Here is a 22,678-nt window from a genome sequence, read left to right on the forward strand (position 1 = left end):
AGTAGATGGGAGGTAGATTTCTCCCAGACTCCTATCATTTTGTGAGGCAGTAGAGACCAGGCCCACCTGTTAGTTAATTAATGGGCAGCTCTAGTGGATGCGTTAAATGGCAGTGGAATTGCGCAGTCTCTCTCTCTCTGCCCTGGAGACGCAGACACCTAAACTGGTGGGAGCTGTTGTCTTCTGAAACTTGAGTGAGTACTGGACTGACAACTGAATGCGTGTTGCTTATGTCACTAGGCTGGGTGGGAAAGCCTTCAGTCAGCAGTTTGGACCAAGTTATGTGGAATCAAGGCCCTGTTGTACGGAAGGATTATCGTTAAAAAAAATAGAGTAAACGAGCAAAATTGAATGATAATTGTTCATTATAAATCATTCACTTTTTATTTGTCATTGATTGCACGCAGGCATAAAAACCATTGTTGGCTCGTTCACTAATCGTTTGGTTTAAATACGAATCGTTCAGACCCTGTCAGCAAGGGCAATCTCACATGGCCGTAGGTGTTTTTAAGTGTGCCTGCCAGCGCCGTAAAAACCTGTGAACGGGTCCACAAATCTAATGTTTGGGCGCCCGTTCAGACGGCACAAGTCCGACGCATATACGCTTAGACAGCAATGCCGTCAGGTGGGGGAAGACAGTTTAGCATTGCTAAGCTGTCTCCCCCTTCCATCCCCCTCACTGGCTCTCAGTAATGGGAGGGGGCGGGATTTAGTATACTAAGCTCCTGCCCCCTCCCCGCCCCCTGTCGGCAGCCAGCAATGGGAGATAGTGGGAGGGGCGGAGCTTAGCAAATAACTCCACCCCATCCTGCCCCTCCCATTGCAAACAGCTGCAAGAGGCAGAGCGGAGGGTACAAGGGGGAGGGAGTTTAGCAGTTACGCTACTAAACTCTCTCCCACCTCCCTTCTCCAGCAGCTGTCATTGGCTCCCATAGGAGTCTATGCAGCAGCGGCCGTAATCTGGTCAGAAAGATAGTTCCAGGACTATCTTTCCAATGCATTAGATGGTAGTGTATATTGGCCGACTGTGAAAACGGCAGCCGATATACGCTCATGTGAATAAGCCCTAATTTATACAGCAAATGGGAAGCAAGCTGAAAGAGAACGATAAGCCTTATCAGTGCCGTGTGCTGAGTTCTCAGCCAGATACTGCTGAAACTATTGTTTCAGCTGGTATCCCGCTCGGAAAACACAGCCGGAGTATGAAGAAAACAGTGCTCCAGCTGTGTTCTGCATACCCCGCTCGGAGAACTCAGCTGTATACCAGCTGAGTGCTTCGTAAACACAGCAGGAGTATGCAGAAGACAAAGGTCCAGCTGTCTTCTGTATAACCCGCTCGGAGCGCTCAGCTGTATACCAGCTGTGCACTCAGAGAAGAAAACAGCTGTATACAGAAAACAAGCGGCCCCGCTTGTCTTCTCCATACCCCGCTCGGAGCGCTCAGCTGGTATCCAGCTGAGCGCTCCGTTAAGACAACAGCCGTATGCAGAAGATAGCAGTCCCGCTTGTCTTCTGTATACAGCATGAGCCTTCACTTACACACTTATGCAAAATAACCGCTCAAAACTGTCACTCAAACTACTGTTTAAGTGAATTTTGTGCGATCATCTTGCCGTGTAAATGCACACAACGATTTGCTCAAAAGATGACTTTTGAGCGATCGTTTTATCTAAATGGGCCTTAAGTGTATGCACAAGTTTGATAGAGACTTGAGCAGAATATTCCAAGTTTTCCAGGACCAGTTCTAATACATCTCACGCGCTTTTACATTGTTGTCCTGTGTTACAATTTTTTTCTGAGATGACTTATTATGTCCAGTGTTCTACAACTTGCTCGCTTAAGAGGCTTACCAGTACTTACCATGACTTGCAGCAGGATTGTTCCTAATCTGTCTACTGACTTGTTCATTGTTATGTTTCCTGTGTCCTTGCTTATAGCAAATATATTATTATCATTCCCTAAACAAACAAAAAAAGATCAGGTTTTGGAATATAATAAACTATGATCAGTCAGTAAAGCAATAGTGAGAGGACACCTACCATAAGTGTTCACTAAGAGATCCTTAAAGCGGTTGTCTGGTTGTAAATTACTGATAGCCTGTCCTCAGGATATGTCATCACTAGTACATTGATGTGGGGTCTGTTGCCTGGACCCCCTGCTGATGATCTATTTGCCAGGCTGACGTGCTTGTGCATTGAGATGATTTCTACAGGAAACAGACAGCTCCGTTCCGGTTGTAGTGGCTAGGCTTGGTATTGCAGACAAAGTTCCCATTCATTTCAATGCCTACAATAGCTGTCTGCTTCCTGCAGAATTCAGTTCAGTAACAAGTGCACCGGCCTGACAAACAGCTGATCAGCAAAGAGCCCCACCAATCTACTAGCGCTGAGTTATCCTGATGATAGGCTATCAATAGTTTATAACTGGACAACCCCTTTAAATATATCAAGCAGCATAAACCTGGTGACAGTTTTAATTTACGTTGCTTAAAGGGGTTGTCCCACGCCGAAACGGGTTTTTTTTTTTTTTAAACCCCCCCCCCCGTTCGGCGCGAGACAACCCCGATGCAGGGGTTAAAAAAACCACCCGCACAGCGCTTACCTGAATCCCGGCGGTCCGGCGTCTTCATACTCACCTGCTGAAGATGGCGGCCGGGATCCTCTGTCTTCATGGACCGCAGGGCTTCTGTGCGGTCCATTGCCGATTCCAGCCTCCTGATTGGCTGGAATCGGCACGTGACGGGGCGGAGCTACACGGAGCCCCATAGAGAAGAGGAGAAGACCCGGACTGCGCAAGCGCGGCTAATTTGGCCATCGGAGGGCGAAAATTAGTCGGCACCATGGAGACGAGGACGCCAGCAACGGAGCAGGTAAGTATAAAACTTTTTATAACTTCTGCATGGCTCATAATTAATGCACAATGTACATTACAAAGTGCATTATTATGGCCATGCAGAAGTGTATAGACCCACTTGCTGCCTCGGGACAACCCCTTTAACTGGCTCTTAAAGTCTTCAACAATTTGTTTTTGCACTTGTTCTAAAGGGTATTTTAAATGCTACTTCTGGTAGTTCTCCTTTAAAGGGGTTTTCCAGGACCTAGATATTGACGCATTATCTTTAGGATAAGTCACCAATATCAGATTGTGGGGGAGGCTGACTGTTCTTTAGTGACTTGACCTTTGTGCAGCTCTGATCCATCCCACTGAATGGGAGAGAGCAGCAATAACAGGCACTGCCACTATGAAGTGAATGGTGCTGTGCTTGATATACAATGAAGAGGCCACAATGCTTGCTTGGTGCTAGGAGTCAACCTCCATCTGATCTGATATAGATGACCTGTCCTCAGGATTGGTCATCAATATCTAAGCCCAGGACAACCCATTTAAGTCATTATCCTGTAGCACAAAAAATGCAATAATTACATATCCGAGGAGAATAAACACAATATTAAAGAACTATCATTGCAAGTACCGCAATTCAAGATTTTAGTCATCTGGATACGTAGGTGTCACATTGGATCCCATAAGCAGAATCATCCCATCCCAAACTATAGAGAACCAGTAAGAAGTTAATGTTTTAGGTCCACACAGCATTTAAATGTCAAGTATCTTCAAACATTTAGTTGCTTTCTATTCTGTTATTTGGGAGACCCTGCAGTCCTCACAATTACTGTTTCATACATACCACTGATAATACTGTAGGAAATAGGATCATTAATGCCATAATCTCCATCTACGGCATATAGAGGGCCAGGCAACAACTGTAGCGGCTGAGTCTAAAATAAACATATTAGTGTATAGTCATTCCCATTTCAGCACACCATAACATTGTTCTGATTAAACCTACTGACTTCTTTCTCGTCTTATGCTTGCTGAAATTGTGGAGAGGCTGTCTTTAGGAAGTGGTTGTCTTCATGAAAGGGGTTTTCCATTTAAAGAAGACCTGTCATGTTGTCATGTTCTGTGATCAGTAGAGCCAGCTACATAGCTTTGCAACTATGGCCCTGCTAACTCTTTTTTTTTTCCTTGTACACCCCTGTTCCCCCACCCTGACCTCCATTGGTTAGGGCCCCTAATGCTTGAACTCAGTCAAATGGGCGGTCTCCTCCTCTCACTGTCAATGGACGTTGTCAGTGTCTACCTGACATCATCTATAGAACATGAGTGGAGGAGACTGCCAACTTGATTGATTATAAGCACCAGGAGCCATGACTATTGTAAGTCAGTTGGGGAAGATGAGGTACAAAAGAGACTATGCAGCAGGCCTAGCTGATCAGAGGACTTAACCGGTCCTCTTTAAGTGACTGGGCAGAGCTGCTATATAAAAGGGATATGATCTACCATGGACCTTTCACATTGGGTTGAACGATCACCCACCACCAATGCTGTATCTATGCCCTAAATGCTAGAGGTCCCTCCATCAAACTATTAGACGATGGTAAGATCTTGTTACTTTGGAAACTTCAAGTGTAAACTTCTAGGCTCGATCCGTAGCACAACATGATATCAAACTATGTAATTTAGTTTATTGCCTCGCAGCTGACGCACATGCACATATTACTTGAATTGTGAATCTGTTGTGAGTCTAAAGTGCATCATGTGATTCAACCTAGGAGCAAAGTCACATAATAGACCAACATAGCAACCAGTTGATATCCTTTCGCTCAACGGACATGTAAATGCCGTCATTGTTACACTGTAAGGGGTAGGCATTTCATTACTGACGCCTCTATTTTACAAGGTACATAGATAATTATTTTGAAAAAACATGTAAAGAAGTCCGCAATGAAATGCCTACTGTGAAACATCAACTACGGATACATAGTAACATAGTATGTTAGGCTGAAGGGAGACAATATCCATCCAGTTCAGCTGTGTCTTTCCTTAGCTCCTATTACTGTTCTGTTATAAGAATACAAGGCCGTCTTCAAGACTATTTTACAGAGAGTCTCATGAGAAATAATTGTAATCGGTCTAAAATAAGTCCGTCCTCTAACTAAGGGCTAATGCTCAATGCTATAAACGGTTAGCTCAATGGGATAGCTACAAAGGGATAGCTCAATGTTCACGTTGCAGAATTCCACCACAGAATTCCGCAGCATGAAATAACCCATGGCATGTCCTATTTGCTGAGGGAATACGCATGGCCAGCTTCCATTGTTGTCAATGGAAGCCGGCCATCACGCTATACTTCTGCTGTAGCACAGCGGAAGTCTTGCATGAATATGCGGCCCCGCACACCGCCGGCCATGTCATCTGCCACTGCCAGCGTGTCATACGCTGTACTGCTCATGCGCACTTGTCCTCCATGCAGGATGCGTATGGAGGATCCGGAGTGGTAAGTATGAGGGTTTTGGGGGAGCGCAGTGGCGGACTCCACTGCGATAGTCCACTGGCAGAGTCCGTCACAGCCATGGACATGAGCCCTAAGACATCACTGTTTTGTTTAACTTTAATATCCAATGATAATAAATGAATTCTAATCTATCTATAAAGGTGAAAGCCCTCATTGACTGATTGACTGGCCACTAATTCTCTAACTTCTACAAATGTGAAATATGGCACGACCATTCTTTAGGTCATAAATAGGAAAAATAAAGGGGTCACAACCCGGTTATTGCACCCCTATGTTAAGTAACTTCCTGGTCTCGTACGAACGTGAAATTTTCCACGACCATTCTTTTCATCATGATAGGAAAAGTAAAGGGGTTGCAACTTCAATATTCAATTCTAAGCATGAAAATTTAAATAAAAAGGGGCGTTACCTTTAAGGGTAAAGAGTGAAGAAAGTGGGAGGGGTGGCACATTCTGCAGAGGGACATCGGTACATGCAGTCTGAGTATACATAATTTATTCCTAGGTTCCTCTGAAGTAACCATGACTCCACAAAATGATCTCCCATCTGCTAATGATCCTTGAATACCCCTCTAATCTGAACCTGCCACCCCTGCCTCCATGTTTTTTCATGAGCCACACCAGTTTTCTCTAAGTTAATTCCGAGTACCGACAGCTTTAAGCGTATCCTAAAAACACATCTTTTTTAGGGGGCCTACCATATTCCCTAATCTAAACTCTTCTCCATCTAACCTGCCTCTACACTCCCCCTTAGAAGCCCGAGCCTGTTCTTGCCCATGCATCCCTATCACACCTCTTATTTGTTTTTGCACAAATATGGCTGCTCATTGACTCACACAAATTTATATATTTCTATATTTTTTTTAGTTTTTTCCCCCTAGATTGTATGGAACAAGCTTTTGTACGTATTATGTCACCCCTATTTAAGTTCTTGCAAGCAGATCCATAACTCCTATTGTTCAAACTCCATATGCCATCCCCTCACTTACTGCTGTTTCATAGAGGGTAACATTACTTCTGTAGCCGTTGTTAATGCAGATCTTACTTCCAGCTGGTGTGCAAGGCTGGAAGAAAGGTGGTTTATCATCTGTGTCAATGATATCAATAATTATTGATGTTGTAGCTGTGAAACTGGGTACATCGTCAGGCTTTTCAGTATCCTAAAATAATCAGATGATAGGTTAAACCGAAATATCCAAAACGAGATAAAAATGAAGACGTGTGTTCGAAAAAGTGAAGTATTTTATCTTGGACAAATTGTCTAATGTCCACAAAGTTTAGACTACAATTTATATTAAGAATTGTAAGACTTCGACTGCATGTACCTATCAGAGTTGTATAAGTTTTGTTACTAAAGACTATTATAGAGATGATGAAAACATTTACTAACTTTTACATTAAAAATTAGGACTAGAGATGAGCGAGCCTACTCGGTAAGGCATTTACTCGAGTGAGCATTGCTCTACTCGAGTAACTGAGTAATCTGAGCAGGCTCGGGTGGGCTGCGGGGGGGGGGGGGCGGAGACGGAGCGGGAGGAAGATAAGAGAGATCTCTCTCTTCCCCCCCCCCGCAGCCCACCCAAGCCTGCTCGGATCACTAAGCAGTTACTCGATAAGAGCGACGCTCGCTCGAGTAACTGCCTTACCGAGTAGGCTCGCTCATCTCTAATTAGGACCTTTGTTGTCACCACATGTAGTGTCAGAGTAAGATACTCTACTGAACCAAGCATAGTGTATATGGTGAGAAGTAAAGCATACTTTTCTCCATCTGATAGGGTACCAGCGTATCTTGCCTGGCCTCTTTTCAAAGACTATACATCCCTTTACTCATCAATATCAACACAACAACTTACCCGTGCAGTGAGGTTGAACCATATGTGGGGGTATAGGTCATAATCCAGAGTTTTATTCACTAATAAACGTGGATATGTTTCAGAGATCAGTCTAAAATAAGTAGCCGCCTCCTAAAATGAAGAAAAAAAACACAATCGATCAGGGTAAGATTAAGCCTTTTGAAGAACTTACACAACAATATGATATCCTGATTTCGAGTTTGCACACCTACCTATGTATCAGAAGATACCTGTTTTCGCATCCACAACTCAATCACGAGCTGCCTAAACAAGTATATGATTTCCTCTCTTGGTCATCTAAACTAGAACTTAGGACCACTACATCCATCTATGCTTACCTTAATGGAGAAGTGGTGTTCTCCAAAAAAGTACACTTAAATTGAGAAAAGCATCTAGGTAAAACCTTCTCAACTGAACAATGGTCCAAGGCCATAAAAGTGCCCTTATGAGCATCCTCATGTGCCAATCTCCAAGAAAGTTTCCACAAATTAATCTTGAGATGGTACTATTACCCCTCTAAATTAGCACAATTTATTCTTAGGCACTTCAAATTTATTCTGGCACAACTGTGCTACATATTGTTTCGGATTGCCCTTAAATAAAAAATTTAAAAATTTGGTGTTCTTCTATATTCAAATTGTTATCGGAGGTAACAGGCAGCCCTGTTGTAATGGAGCCGGCCTTGGCCTTACTAGCCTTTGATATTGACAATTATCCACCTAACATCAGGAGACTAATTTGGCATAATTTACAGTCAGCAGCCCTCCTGATTGAAAGAACCTGGAGATCCACCACCTCTCCATCTTCAGACTTGAAAGCTTGTTTCACTCTAGACAAGGTTGGTCATTTGCCTTTCATTTATAGCGGGACCCATGGCTCCACAAATTCCATAGATGAGGGAGACCTTAATAAACTCCCAATAAACCTAAGAATTCAAGAGCAGTAGTGCTAGTTAAGCCAACAGTTCCTTCACTGATTGCCCCTATTGCTCGCTAAATACCGTATAGGGAGCAACAGCACAACCGCATTCGCTTCAATGTATCTGTGCATTCAATGCAGTGCTGTGCAGAATTACTAAATGGGGATCTAAATCTGTAAGGAACACAATGTTCTGGCATGTCCTAGCGAATTATGGGAATACCTTTAGCTTTAATAATCATTTAGCTGGCAAACAATATATACTATAGTAACAGCTATTACTAACACTAGAGAAGAGAGCGAGAGGATTCAAAAAGATCTAGGCATAGCTTGAACAGTGGACAGTAATTAACAGAATGGTATTTAACAGGGAGAAATGCAAAGTCTCACATTTGGGCAAGAAATATAAAGAAAGCATACATAATGGGAAGAATTGATCTAAACAACAGCACATGGGAAAAAGACTTCGGTGTACTAATAGATCACAGACTGAACATGAGTCAACAGCGTGATGCAGCAGCAAAAAAGGCAACACACAATTCGCCACTGATTCGCCACTGATTCGCCTTTTGATGGCCTGTATCAGGGGTCTATGTATAAAGAGAGATCGTGTAGCAATCTCCCTCCATACATCACGGCTGCCAGTCGTTTCGTACAGACGGGAACTGTACGGCCCCTGCAATGAGATCGCAGGGAGCCGTGTGGGTATCATGGCAGCCGGGGCCTTCTGAAAGGCCCCAGGGCTGTCATGGTAGAATGCCTATCAAGTCATCCCAGTGGAGTGGCTTGATACACTGCCTGCCCGATAGCAGTATGATCTAATGCTATGGCATTACATCATACTGCAGGAATGATCAAAGCACCGCAAGTTTCTGTCCCCTCTGGGGACTAAAAAAAGTAAAAATAAAGCAATAAAGTTTTACTAATTGTTAAAAAAAAATAAAAAGTAATAACATTTTTAAAAAGACCCCTTTTGTCATATTTATAATAATAAAATCTATGAAATCTATCAAAGTAACGCATTATTTACCCCGTGCGATGAACGTCATCAGGAAAAAAAAAGAATGCCAGAAATGCGCTTTTTTGGTCACCTTGTCTCCAAGAAAAAATGCAATAGAAATTGATCAAAAAGTCGTATGCACTCCAGAATGGTACCAATGGAAATGTCTTGCAAAAAATGAGCCCTCGCACAACCATGTTGATGAAAAAAAAAGTTATTCCTCGCAGAAGATGGCAGCAGAAAATAATTTTTAAAAATTAAATATCTATTTAAAAAAATACTAGTAGTACAGCCAAAAAAAAAAATACAGAAGTTTGGTATCATAGTAATCGTACTGACCCATAGAATAAAGTTATCATGTCATGTTTGTTGCAGTTTGTGTGTCGTAGAAACAAGACGCACCGAAACATGGTAGAATTTTTTTCCATTTTTCTCCACTTAGAATTTTTTAAAATGTTTTTCAGTACATTATATGGTACATTAAATAGTACCATTAAAAAATGCAACTCGTCCCGCAAATAACAAGCCCTCATACAGCGACGTCGATGGATAAATAAAGGAGTTATGATTTTTCAAAAGGGGGAGAAAAAACGAGCATGGAAAAATGAAAAAAAGCTTGGTCACTAGAAGCAAAGAGTCTAGATCACATGAGGTAATTATCCCCCTCTACTCTTCCTAAGGCCGCCTGCAGATGGGTGGATATTCCGCGGCGGGAATCCCCGCAGATTTTCCGCCCCTGGACACCTGCATAGGATTGCATTACAGCACGCAATCCTATGCAGATGGCCGCGGTTTGTCTGCGCAAAATCACGTGCAGCAAACAAACCGCGGCATGCTGTAATTCTGTGCGGTGCTCGCAGAGCCCCGCACAGAAACGTCACTCACCGTCCGCCGCCTCCGCTCTGCGCATGCGCCGGCTGCCCGGCAGCTGGCACATGAAAGAGCTGGGGCTGCGGGAGCGGGTGAATCCGCGGTGCTCTCTGCAGGCGCTCGGGTCGGGTCCCGTTGCGAGAATTTTCGCAGCCGGATCCGATCCGGTCGTCTGCAGGCGGCCTTAGTCAGATCTCATCTGGAATACTGTGTCCAGTTCTGGGCACCCCACTTTAAAAAAAATCCACAAACTGAAGCAAGTTCAGGGAAGAGTTACCAAGATGGTGAGCGATCTGCAAATCATGTCCTATGAAGAACGGTTAAAGGATCTGGGAATGTTTAGCTTGTAGAAAAGAAGGCTGAGAGGAGTCTTAATAGCTGTCTACAAATATCTGAAGGGCCGTCACAGTGCAGAGGGATCAGCCCTATTCTCATTTGTACAAGGAAAGAAGCAATGGGATTAAACTGAAAGGGAGCAGACACAGATTATATATTAGACAGTGAGGGTGATGAATTAGTGGAACAGGTTGCCACAAAGGCTGGACAAATATCTGACTGGGATGATTTAGTGGAAGTCCCTTCCAACTGTGAGATTTTATGATTCTATTGGTAGAGAGGCAAAGGAAATTAAAAATTTCCTCAGGGCCGTTGACAACTGTGGATCCAGCCAAGACAAATGGCTATTTCAGATTGTGAGAGGATGCCTTAATAAAAAACATTAGAATACTTTTGCAAAATGATCCCAGTATAGGACTGTCACTAAGGCATTAGGCACGAGACTGTATTACAAATTTTCATGGCACGAAACTGTAGTATGGCTCCCATATAAGTCTATGGGCCCATATTATTCTTACTGGATATCGTATTATAGAAGTTTCATATGGAGCACATAGAGTACCTATGGGTCTATAACACATAGGGAATCCTTATGCTGCCACATAGGATCTCTGCAAATGTCACTGTCATGAGTATTAACCGTTAGTGTACACTATCTTTCTTTTTTGAGTGCAATAATATTATATGGCTACTAGATTTCCGAAGTTGGGTTGTTACTCTCATTGTCATATTTGGAATTGGGAAGGTATTTTTCTTTAACCTGTTTAGGACCAGGCACTGTAAATTTAGGGTGCCTGGTCCCGGGCTTAACCCTTTCCGATCCACTGTCTGACGTCTAAAGACATTTTGATTGAAGCCTGTACAGCTTCAATATGGTAAGACATCCGGCTGGGTATTCTTACTGAATATTACTGGCCGCTCTGTTGTCGGGGGCCTCTCTAGCATGTCCCATACTGCAGTACTGGCTGTAGCCAGCAGATGGTGCCATTGTATAATGGCAGAAAGAGAAAGCCCCCTAGGAAACCCAAAATCCAAAATTGGATTTGAAAGGGTTAAAGTCCAGCTGTATGTAAAATTGCAGCGGGGATTTAAGCCTCCAGCCTCTGCAATCAATCAGAGGAAGGACGGTTTATCAACTGTTAGTGACTTTCCGATTGATGTGGGAAAGCACATGCACGGTAATCTGAAAAGAATCAGATTTTCATGTGACCTTCCCTTCATGACAACACGGAATCAGAAAAGTGGGTGTATATAAAAAGTACATTTAACAATAGCTTAGTTCATGGTGCTGTTTGCAGGTGACAGGTTCCCTTTAAAAAGGGTTTCCCATGAGAAGAACTTATCCCCTATTCATTAATATGGCCCCAGCATCCAGACCCCCAGTGATCAAATACTTATCCCCTATCCTGAGGATCGTTCTTTTCATGGGACAATCCCTTTAAGATGAGAAAAATGGTTTTTTGTTCTCCTCTGGTTCAACATTGCTATATATTAGGGTAGAATGGATAGACTTGTGTCTTATTCCAGTCTTACAAACTATATTACTATAACTTGAAACCATCTGAGTGATATTTCTGACCTGTAAATGTCCCACACAGAACATCTAATTTTATGTGTCCTTTGTAAACTTGTATAACGAAAACACAACAGCCATCATTGGCATTAAAAATCTTGAAAATGGAATACGGCAAAACAAAAAAATATATATAAGGAAACAATCATAGGAAATATTTACTATTTCTCTTACCATATCGTTGCTAATCAGCTCATAGTAGAGGGTATTGTCATCGGCATCTTGAGCTTCTATTACAGTACCAATGGAGCTGCCCACTTGTGCATTCTAAGGAAGGGATTTGTATACATGTAAAATGATAGTGGTAGAGTATAGAAAGTATGGCAGAGTATATCATAAATTATACTGGATTACATAGGTAATTTTTCTAGAGCATGATGATTATCAACTTTCCTTCAGTTGATTTCCATGGCCCCCCCTAAACCAGTGACGATGAACCTTTTAGAGACCGAGTGCCAAAATTGCAACCCAAAACCAAGGTCAGGGTGGCGCTTATCACGACGTATGATTTTTATTTACCTCTGTCTTTCTTAAAAGGACAGGGCTGTTTCAAAATAGACCGGGTGCAGATTTTGACTGCTTTTGGATGCGGAAATGCTGTGGAATTTTCCACGGTAATAGTGACCCCCAAGTGTGGCCCCACTGGTAATAGTGACCCCCTAGAGCGGCCCCAGCAGTAATAGTGATCCCCACAGCGGCTTCAGGGGTAATAGTGATCCCCACAGTGGCTTCAGCGGTAATAGTGACCCTCCACAACGGCCCCCAGTAGTAATAGTGACACCCCACAGTGGCCCCAGTAATAATAGCCCCCCCCCCCCAGACCCATATACTTACCTGACCTCCTCTGCTCGGTGCTGCTAGCAGTGCTGGTCCCAGGTGCACACTGTGATGTCAATGTGTTGCTGGACACCTCCTCCCCCTGCTCTCGTGGAACCAAAGAGGAGACGTCAGGGGAGAGGGGAGGAGGATCCCGAGTGCACACTGATGTCACAGTGTGCACTGGAATTAGCACCGCTAGCAGCACAGCTGAGTGAATACCGGCAGAGGAGCCACAACCCCTGTCGGTATTCACTAACATGGTGAGCAGCCAAAGCGGGAGCATGAGAGCAGGGAGAGCTCTGCTTGCCACCTCTGGCACGCGTGCCATAGGTTCGGCACCACTGCTCTAAACCAATGTCTTACTCCATGAGGAGTCTTGGGACTTGATGGTCATTAGCTAACCATACAATGATCTATGGACAGATCTGTTTGGGACCTTTTGGATCTTATAATGCAGAGTGGAAGGTCTGCGTTTATGAGAATCAGGGTCCCGTATGCAAGGACTCTTCTATCTTCAGCAGTCCCATAGAGATGAATGGAATGGCAGTACATATGTAGACCATCGCTTCATTCATACAGGGGAACACAGGAGCCCAGTTCTCATAATTTGTGGGAATCCTGGCAGACATATCCTCACTGACCAGGCACTTATCCTCTGTCATGTGGATAAGATACAAGTCCACACCTTGTGATTGTTCTCAGTAAGGAAAACCAAGTAATCTTGTAGATATGATAGCTTTAAATGGCTAAAAAAAATACTTAATGCTATAGCGAGCTTTTGGACCTCTCAGGGCACTTCCTTAGGCTTATAATGGAACAAATCTACAGACGTATTTAATAAATACACATGATCACATGGGAAGGCAGGGACATCGTGAACTTTATTTGTACTAGATAAATACCAGAGAAAGAGGGTGAGAGACGCACAGACATATTAGGATCAATAGCATTTAGATAAATAACAGGAAGGGATGACCATAAAAGTCATTATTTACTGTTATGGTCATCCCTTCCTGTTATTTATCTAAATGCTATTGATCCCAACTAGAGATGAGCGAACGTGTTCTTAACGAACACTTACGCACCCGGACACCGGCTTTTCCGAGGACTTCCGTGTTCGCGCGTAAGTATTCGGGGGGCGCCGGGGGGCGGGGAGAGGCGCGGCGGCGCGGGCGGCAGCAGCGGGGAACAGGGGGGAGCCCTCTCTCTCTCCCTCTCCCCCCCACTCCCCGCCGCAACCCCCCGCGCTGCCACGGCGACCCCCGAACTTTTTTCGCCCGAACACGGAATTCCTCGCGAAGTTCGGTGTCCGGGTGAAAAGGGGCGGAGCCGAACACGTTCGCTCATCTCTAATCCCAACATGTCTGTGCCCTCTCACCACCTGTCTCTGGTATTTATCTTGTGCAAATTAGGTTCACGATGTCCCTGCCCTCCCATGTGATCATGTGTATTTATTAAATACACCTGTAGATTTGTTCCATTATAAGCCTGAGGAAGAGCCCTGAGAGGTCCGAAAGCTCGCTATAACATCATGTATTTTTGTTATCCATTAAAAGGTATCATATCCACAAGATTACTTGGTTTCTCTCACTTAGAACAGTCACATTTTGCTCTACTGGCTAACATTGTAGTAAAACCCCTTTTTTTCAGTTTACACCATGGGACAACCCCTTTGTCACAGTCTACGGTCCGCTACGGGGTTGTGGCATGGGGGTCTCAACACATAGACGGGCTGGCTGCACTATTCTAGCCTGTCCTGCAGGTTAATGTTTATGTTTTTGTGGTTTGTAATTTCATTGATTTTGATCATCCCCCACTTCTAGGTCCAGTTTAAGTATGGAGGTGTTATTTATGTAAGAGAGACATAAAACCTTTGGGTGGTTCACTGGCTAGTTGTTTAATAAATCTAATTGAACTAGTCCCTTGGTTTTAAAAGTTTGCTTGCGCTCTTTACTTTTCTAAAATGCCTCAATCCCCCTGAAGCCACAGTGAAACACAACTATTGCCTTCATAAATCCTCTACCCACCTGCTCACCCTCACTATCTTGCTGTTACTAGCAGCAGGGGACATTTCTCCCAATCGAGGCCCACCCTCTAGTGTCCCTAACTATTACTCCCCACCTGCCCCACTAAGACACCCCTCTAGTCTAACCACTAGTCCATGTATACCCTCCCCGGTTTCCTTTCATCTATGACTTTTTTACTGCTAATCCCTAAACCTTCTAGCTCTAACAGAAATGTGGATACAACAGTCTGACACGGCCTCCCCTGCTGCACTGTCTTCAATAGCCTGCAGTTCTTCCATACCCCAAGACCGGAAGACAGGCGAGAGGGATGAGTAGGTGCTCTTCTTTCCCCGTAATGCACCTTCTAGGTCATTCCCCAGTACTCTCAATCACTTTCTCATCGTTCAAGGTACATGTCCTATGAATTTTCCATCTACGGTCCATGCGAGTAGCAGTCATCTACCGCCCCCCAGCTGCTCCTTTCCTGTTTTTGGACCACTTTGCCGCCTGGCTCCCTCACTTCCTCTCCTGCAAAATCCAAACCCTCATCCTAGGAGACTTTAACATCCCCACTAATGACCCCATCTCTCCATCTGCCTCTCAGCTTCTATCACTCACCTCCTCCCTTGGTCTCTCACAACTCACAGCCTCTCCCACTCACAGGTATGGCAATACTCTTGATCTGGTCTTACTTTGCCTCTGCTCTGCTTTCAATTTCACTAACTCCCCTCTCCCGCTCTCGGGCCATAACTTTCTCTCTTTCTCTGTCAAGCTTCCTAGTATCTCCCCAGCCCCTCCTACCTCCTCTACGTACAGGAACCTTCAAGACGTTCACACCCAAAACTTTGCAGAGTCTCTACAGCCTTCTCTGTCCCCTATCTCTCTCCTCTCCTGCCCCAACCTGGCTGCCACACATTACAACACCACTCTCAAACATGCCCTGAATAAAGCAGTGCCCCCTGTTATGCCAAGCCATCCAATGAAGACGGCGGCAACCCTGGCTCACGCCTCAAACGCACTTCATCCGGCAGTGCTCTAGGTGTTCTGAACTGCTCTGGAGGAAGCCTCAAAAGTCTGCGAACTTTCTCCACTTTAAATTTATGCTCAGAACATACAACCTCGCCCTCCACCATGCCAAACAAGTTTACTTCACCTCTCTCATCTCCTCACTATCCCCAATCCTAAACGACTCTATGACACTTTCCACTCCCTTCCCGGCCCAAAATTGCAGCCCCCAGTGACGGATCTCAGTGCTGAAAAGCTGGCTGCTTACTTCAAAAAGAAAATTCAAACTACTGAACCATCTCCAACCTCCCCTTCATCTCCAAACTACTAGAACGCCTGGTTTACTCCCATCTTATAAGCTATCTCTCAGAAAACTCTATTTTGCCGCTCTACAGTCCGGCTTCCGCGCCCTACACTCGACAGAAACCGCCCTGTCTAAAGTGTCACACAATCTCCTGAAGGCAAAATTGAGGGGCGATTACTCCCTACTGATCCTACTCGATCTTTCAGCAGCATTTGCCACTGTTGACTACACTCTCCTCTTCAGTATGCTTCAGTCCATTGGACTAAAGGACACTGTCCTCTCCTGGTTCTCCTCCTACCTATCCGATCGCTTCTTCAATGTCTGCTTTGCTGGCTTTACCTCCCCTCCTCTTCCCCTTGCTGTTGGGGTCCCCCAGAGCTCGGTTCACGGCCCCCTCCTCTTCTCCATCTACACAGCCCCCATTGGACATACCATTAGGAGATTTGGCTTTCAGTACCATCTCTATGCTGACGATACCCAGTTATATACCTTCTCCTGTGACATCACAGCAGCATTCCTCCAGAACACCACCGACTGTCTGTCTGCTGTCCCTAACACTATGTCCTCTCTCTACCTAAAACTGAACCTCTCAAAAACTGAGCTTCTCCTGTTTCCGCCCTCTACTAATCGACCTCATCCTGACATCTCCGTCTTGGTGTGTGGCACTACCATAAGTCCCAGACAGCACACCCACTGCCATGTGATTATATTTAACTCCTATTTCTTCTTTATCCCCTATATCCATTCTCTCACCCAAACATGTCAGCTGCACCTCAAGAACATTGCAAGAATCCGCTCTTTTCTCTCCGTGGACATGCTAAAAATCCTCCCTTTTGCCCTCATCCACTGCACTGGCTGCCCGTCAAATACAAATACAATTTAAACTCACCATCCACATCCACAAGGCTCTCCAAAGCAATGCGCCGCCCTACATTGCTTCCCTCATTTCAATTTACCACCCAGCCCTCGCCCTCTGCTCCGCTTAAGAAATCAGATTAAGTGCCCCTTTAATTTGGACCTCTCATTCCCGCCTCCAAGACTTTTCCAGAGCAGCACCGGTCCTCTGGAACACACTACCCCAAACTATCCGGGCAATCCCTGACACACAAAACTGCAGGTGTGCTCTAAAAACACACCTCTTCAGGGAGGCATACCATATCCCCTAAACCAAACCCCTCTGTACTCCGCCTGATAACATGCTCCCTGTTCCACCGACTGCAATTCCTGCTAGTCGTAATCAACCACCCCCTGCAGTCATACCGATTCAGCCCCTATATGGCCTGACCTTTGTCTCTCACCTCACCTTACTGTGCACACCTCCAGCCCCTTTACCTTTTGTATCACCCCATTATTTGTAGTATATAAGCTCATTGGAGCAGGACCCTCACCCCTATTGTTTCCTTTATCTGATTATTACATGTAACTGTGGTTTTGTTTCTGTTCCCCCTGTCTTGTAAGCACTGCAGAATATGTTGGTGCTATATAAATAAAGATTATTATTGTTCTCTTGTGTCGTACGTTGATTTTACCCCATGTAGACTGGAGTCAATAGAAGGGGACCATAAACAGCTCCTCACTGCTCCTTCTTTTATGTTACTTCTGTGTTCCAATGATTATAACATGGAAGGTTATTGTATTATAACTCACCTCAGGAACCCTGAAAGAATAGTTATTTTGCTGGAAGACTGGTTGATTATCATTGACATTACCAACTTCTATTAAAAGGTTTTCTACGGAAACCTGAAAAAATGAATGTAATTTTCAGACTCGAAGCCAAATCAATATTACACTAGTTATCACTGTGTTCTTTGTGCTGTTACATAGGACTGCAGGTGACATCATGATCTGTCCTCAGCATTATCACTGTGTTCTCTGTGCTGTTACATAGGACTGCGGGTCACATCTACTACATCATCTTTCCTCAGCATAATCACTGTGTTCTCTGTGCTGTTACATAGAACTGCAGGTGACATAATTATCTGTCCTCAGCGTTATCACTGTGTTCTCTGTGGTGTCACATAGCACTGCAAGTGAAATCATTATCTGTCCTCAACATTATCACTGTGCTCTCTGTGTTGTTACATAGGACTGCACGTGACATCGCTTTACTAGAGTACATCATCTGCCCTCAGCATTATCACTATGTTCTCTGTGCTGTTACATAGGACTGCAGGTGACATCTGCTGTACTACAGTACATCATCTGTCCTCAGCGTTATCACTGTGTTCTCTGTGCTGTTACATAACCCAAGAAAATTTGCTGCCTGGTTTATCTTGGCACAAACTACGCACACATATACACCGAGATAGTACAGCGTGCAGCGAATTACAACCACCTGAGCCCAGCCTAACGTGGTACCAAACGGTTTTTCTTTGGCCAGCTTCTGAAACACAAGGACAGACATGCCAACTCAGGGCTTATTCACACAAACGATATTCTTGCGTGGGTTTTGTGCGATGCAATGCACACAAAACTTGCCCAAATATGAAATCCTTTCTTTTGAATGGATTCATTCACACAAATCACAGCACGTTCTATCTTTGGGTGTTCCTTCCCTCGGAACGCCTTGTCCATTGTTTTCAATAAGACCTTAAAAGCCATTGCATGCCAATCTCATGCCGTGTGATGTTTCCCATTGAAGTCAATGGGAAACACCTGCGATCCTATCACGTACGTGAAACATGCGCATGAAGATCGCAATTTCACAGAAGCAATGCAATTTTTAATTAAACGCTTCACATCATTGTGAAACTCGCACGTTGGCAAACGTCAAATGGTGCCGAATTTCTTGGCCGAATATCATGCTCGCCCATGTGAATGTAGCCTCATAGATGGAAATACCATAGGTTGGGTACCGATATAGGGCAACATAACATAAATACAGACAGGCAGGATTACTCACAGTCTGGCCGCCAGTTGTTTTGCAGATAAGAACGACCGTTATTACTTGTTCCACCTATTAATACAAAGGACGGTAAGCATAATGAGTGATAACAGACAAGCAGCCTCCTAACAAAGGCAACATGATTTTAGGATTGGTGATCTTAAACTGCATCTCTCGCCAATATCATGCTATATCAGGAATGCTACAGTATTCTACTACTGCATTTAATTTGAGGTCTGGGCTCTAATTCTGCTAGGGTTTTTGCAGATTTCAATGTGTGAAGAAGCTCTTAATTGGTAAAATTGCAGCATTAGAGCTTCTTCAGACGATCATATTTTAGTCCGCAATACAGAAGAAATCAGGTACGCAGGGTTGCCGGCCGCGATCAGAGACAGATTCCACTGCAGGCTCCTGTATGCAGAACCTGACCGGTCCGTGTGCCGGCGGCCTAACAGCTAATTTGCACACAGAGAGGAAGACCAAATGGACGTGTGACTCCTACAATGAAAGCCATTTAGTGGGTGCAAGTGTAGCAAGTGATTTTTACATTGGTAGACCAACCATAGCTTCCCAAACAATCATGACAGATGCCCTTTAAAAGTTTTTTTTTTTAATATGATTTTCTGCGTGGACATTGACTTACCTCATAGTCTAATGTTCCATTTAAAATTAAATTGTTTCCATCTGTAGCAAATTTTGGTGTATTAACTTCTACCATATAACCAGGAGCGATAGTTAATGATGTTACCACTGTATTTGGTTTGGCATCTTCCATGATAGTTGGGTTTGGATTATCAGCCTTGCAATAAGGTGAGGCTGAAAGGGAGGAAACACAGATTAGATATTAGACAGTGACGGGGATCAATGAGTGGAACAGGTTACCACGGGAGGTGGGGAGTTCTCCTTCAAAGGAAGTTTTAGAGCTGGACAGACATCTGCCTGGGATGATTTAGTGATCCTGCACTGAGCAGGGGGTTGGACCCGATGACCGAGAAGGTCCCTGCCAACTATACCATTCTATGAAGTAGTAAAAGAATAATGACATGGTTATAGGTATAAAACTGAGAAGCCACCATCCCCTGAAATGCCACTAAGGGTCCCTTCACACTAGCGGTAAAATCGTGTGATGCAAGAGTGAGTGAAAATGCAGAATTATGAAACCAATGATTTTCAGTAGTTTCCTTCACATTTGAGATGTTTTCATTCATCTCCTATGTTTCTGTGTTTTCTTTGCTTTTTTTTAATTGCTCATGTTTCCCTCCTTTTTATTGCATCGCAACACAGGAGCTTACAATTTTCATGCAATGCGTTTTTAACATTTGAAACTCCTACTGACTTTTGCGCTAAAAAAATCGCAAGCGGCAGTGATGTTTTTGCAAGAGAAAGCTTCACTGATGCTCAAAAATCACCACAACACAATGGCGATTTTACCGCGGTTTTCTCGCGGTGATATCACGATCGCCAGTGTGAAGGAGCCCTCAGGTATATGTCACTGTAACCTGGCTCCTGAGGGCTTAAACAGAAGAGCGGGATTGTGTTCCATTATGTGGCCATGAAAATCATAGCTGCATAACGGCATGAAACAAAATCATAGATTTCAATGGTTTTGTTTTCACTAATGGTATTCTTGTGCATTAATACTACCAGCGAGATAAGATAGGACTATCTTCCTATCTTCACGCTATTGTTGAAAAAATAGCGTGAAATTTGAATGGCCCGGAAAAAAAAAAACGGCTCATGTACAACTATGCTCCATAGTAGCGAGCCTAGATGCGTATAAGCCCATCTGCAGAAGCCCTAAGATTGCAAAACAGGCATACTGGATAAAAATCTACCTACAATACCGCAAAACCAGTTTTTTTGCAGAATGCTTAATTGCAGCAAAGACAACATATTAAGTCACATGCACAACATGGGGCGTCCTCGCTCAGACACCCTCCCTATTATTCACACAGTACAGACTGATTTGATTCTAGACCATGGCATATGGGCTGTCCCTTTGTTTACAGGAACTCTGCCAATCAGAACCTTGGGCTGGATATCCCAAATCTAGTATCTTTTGTTTATTCTTCTCCCTGCTTTATTGTGTATAGCTGTATACCCTTATACTCCTGTGTAACAACCTCTTTTTTATATCCTTTGTGTATATATATATATATATATATATATATATATATATATATATATATATATATATATATATACACTACCGTTCAAAAGTTTGGGGTCACATTGAAATGTCCTTATTTTTGAAGGAAAAGCACTGTACTTTTCAATGAAGATAACTTTAAACTAGTCCTAACTTTAACCCCTTAATGACGCGGCCATTTTTCGTTTTCCATTTTCGTTTTTTCCTCCCCCCTTTAAAAAAATCATAACTCCTTTATTTATCCATCCACGTCACTGTATGAGGGCTTGTTTTTTGCGGGATGAGTTGTATTTTTCAATGGTGCTATTTAAAGTACCATATAATGTACTGAAAAACTTTTAAAAAATTCTAAGTGGAGTAAAATGGAAAAAAAACGACATTTTGCCATCTTTTAGTACGTCTTGCTTCTACGGCGCACAAATGGCAACAAAAACGACATGATAACTTTATTCTATGGGTCGGTACGATTACTACGATGCCAAACTTGTTTAGGTTTTTTTTTACTATACTCCTCTTTTTTTTTTTTAAAGACATAAAATTTTTTTCAATTATTTTCTGCTGTCATTTTGTGCGCGCGATAACTTTTTTATTTTTCCGTCGACGTAGTTGAGCAAGGTCTCATTTTTTGCGGGATATCCTGTAGTTACTGATAGTACCATTTTGGAATACATATGACTTTTTGATCGCTTTTTATTGCGTTTTTTCTTGGAGACAGGGTAACTAAAAAAGTGCATTTCTGGCGTTCTTCATTTTTTGTTTCGGACGACGTTCACCGTGCGGGAAAAATTATGTGCTACTTTGATAGATCGGACTTTTATGGACGCGGCGATATCAAATACATATTTTTAATTTATTATTTAGATTTTTTAATAATAGATATGGCAAAAGGGGGGTGATTTAAACTTTTACAACTTTTTTTTTTTTCAATTAAAAAAAAACTTTATTGATTCTTTTTTTTACTTTACTTTGAAGTCCCCCTGGGGGACTTTAAAATGCGATGCTTTGATCGCTCCTGCAGTATGACGTAATGCTATAGCATTACGTCATACTGCTTTTTGACAGGCAGCCTATGAAGCCACCCCACGGGGACGGCTTGATAGGCAGTCTGCTAAGGCAGCCCTGGGGCCTTTCATTAGGCCCCCGGCTGCCATGATACGTGCAAGGCTCCCCCGATCTCACCGCGGGGGGGCCGCGCGGGACCCCCGAACATCGTTCGGGGGATTTAAATGCCGCTGTCAGAATTGACAGCGGCGTTTAAATGGTTAATAGCCGCGATCGGCCGCGCGGCCGCTCGCGGCTATTGCCCGCGGGTGTCAGCTGTTATAAACAGCTGATGCCCGCACTGTATGAAGAGAGGTTGCCACGCAACCTCTCTTCATACATACCCCGACGCTCCATGACGTACCAGGTACGTCATTGGTCGTTAAGGGGTTAAACAAATGCACTCTATACATTGCTAATGTGGTAAATGACTATTCTAGCTGCAAATACCTGGTTTTTTGTGCAAAATCTACAAAGGTGAATAGAGGCCCATTTCCAGCAACTATCACTCCAGTGTTCTAATGGTACAATGTGTTTGCTCATTGGCTCAGAAGGCTAATTGATG

At 43.7% G+C, this 22,678-nt stretch overlaps 1 protein-coding gene across 5 annotated transcripts in view; it reads right to left on the reverse strand.

Moving 5' to 3' along the window:
* The window catches only part of CDHR5 (cadherin related family member 5), a 40,917-nt gene extending 25,423 nt beyond the window's left edge, over nucleotides 1–15,494 (reverse strand). For 4 of the 5 annotated variants that reach the window (XM_066584056.1, XM_066584055.1, XM_066584053.1 and 1 more), the window contains exons 1-6: nucleotides 15,349–15,494; nucleotides 12,080–12,172; nucleotides 7,209–7,319; nucleotides 6,345–6,515; nucleotides 3,686–3,776; nucleotides 1,861–1,958 (exon numbers count right to left, since the gene is read on the reverse strand). In XM_066584056.1, coding sequence (XP_066440153.1) covers nucleotides 1,861–1,958; nucleotides 3,686–3,776; nucleotides 6,345–6,515; nucleotides 7,209–7,319; nucleotides 12,080–12,082 — 474 coding nt within the window. In that variant the 5' untranslated portion in view covers nucleotides 12,083–12,172; nucleotides 15,349–15,494. Of the gene's footprint in view, nucleotides 1–1,860; nucleotides 1,959–3,685; nucleotides 3,777–6,344; nucleotides 6,516–7,208; nucleotides 7,320–12,079; nucleotides 12,173–15,348 lie in introns of those variants that run through there. The other variant, XM_066584054.1, reaches the window with a different exon arrangement.
* Between the last annotated feature and the right edge of the window lie 7,184 nt (nucleotides 15,495–22,678).

This window comes from Eleutherodactylus coqui, chromosome 11, assembly GCF_035609145.1.
Source record: "Eleutherodactylus coqui strain aEleCoq1 chromosome 11, aEleCoq1.hap1, whole genome shotgun sequence".
Lineage (NCBI taxonomy): Eukaryota > Metazoa > Chordata > Amphibia > Anura > Eleutherodactylidae > Eleutherodactylus > Eleutherodactylus coqui.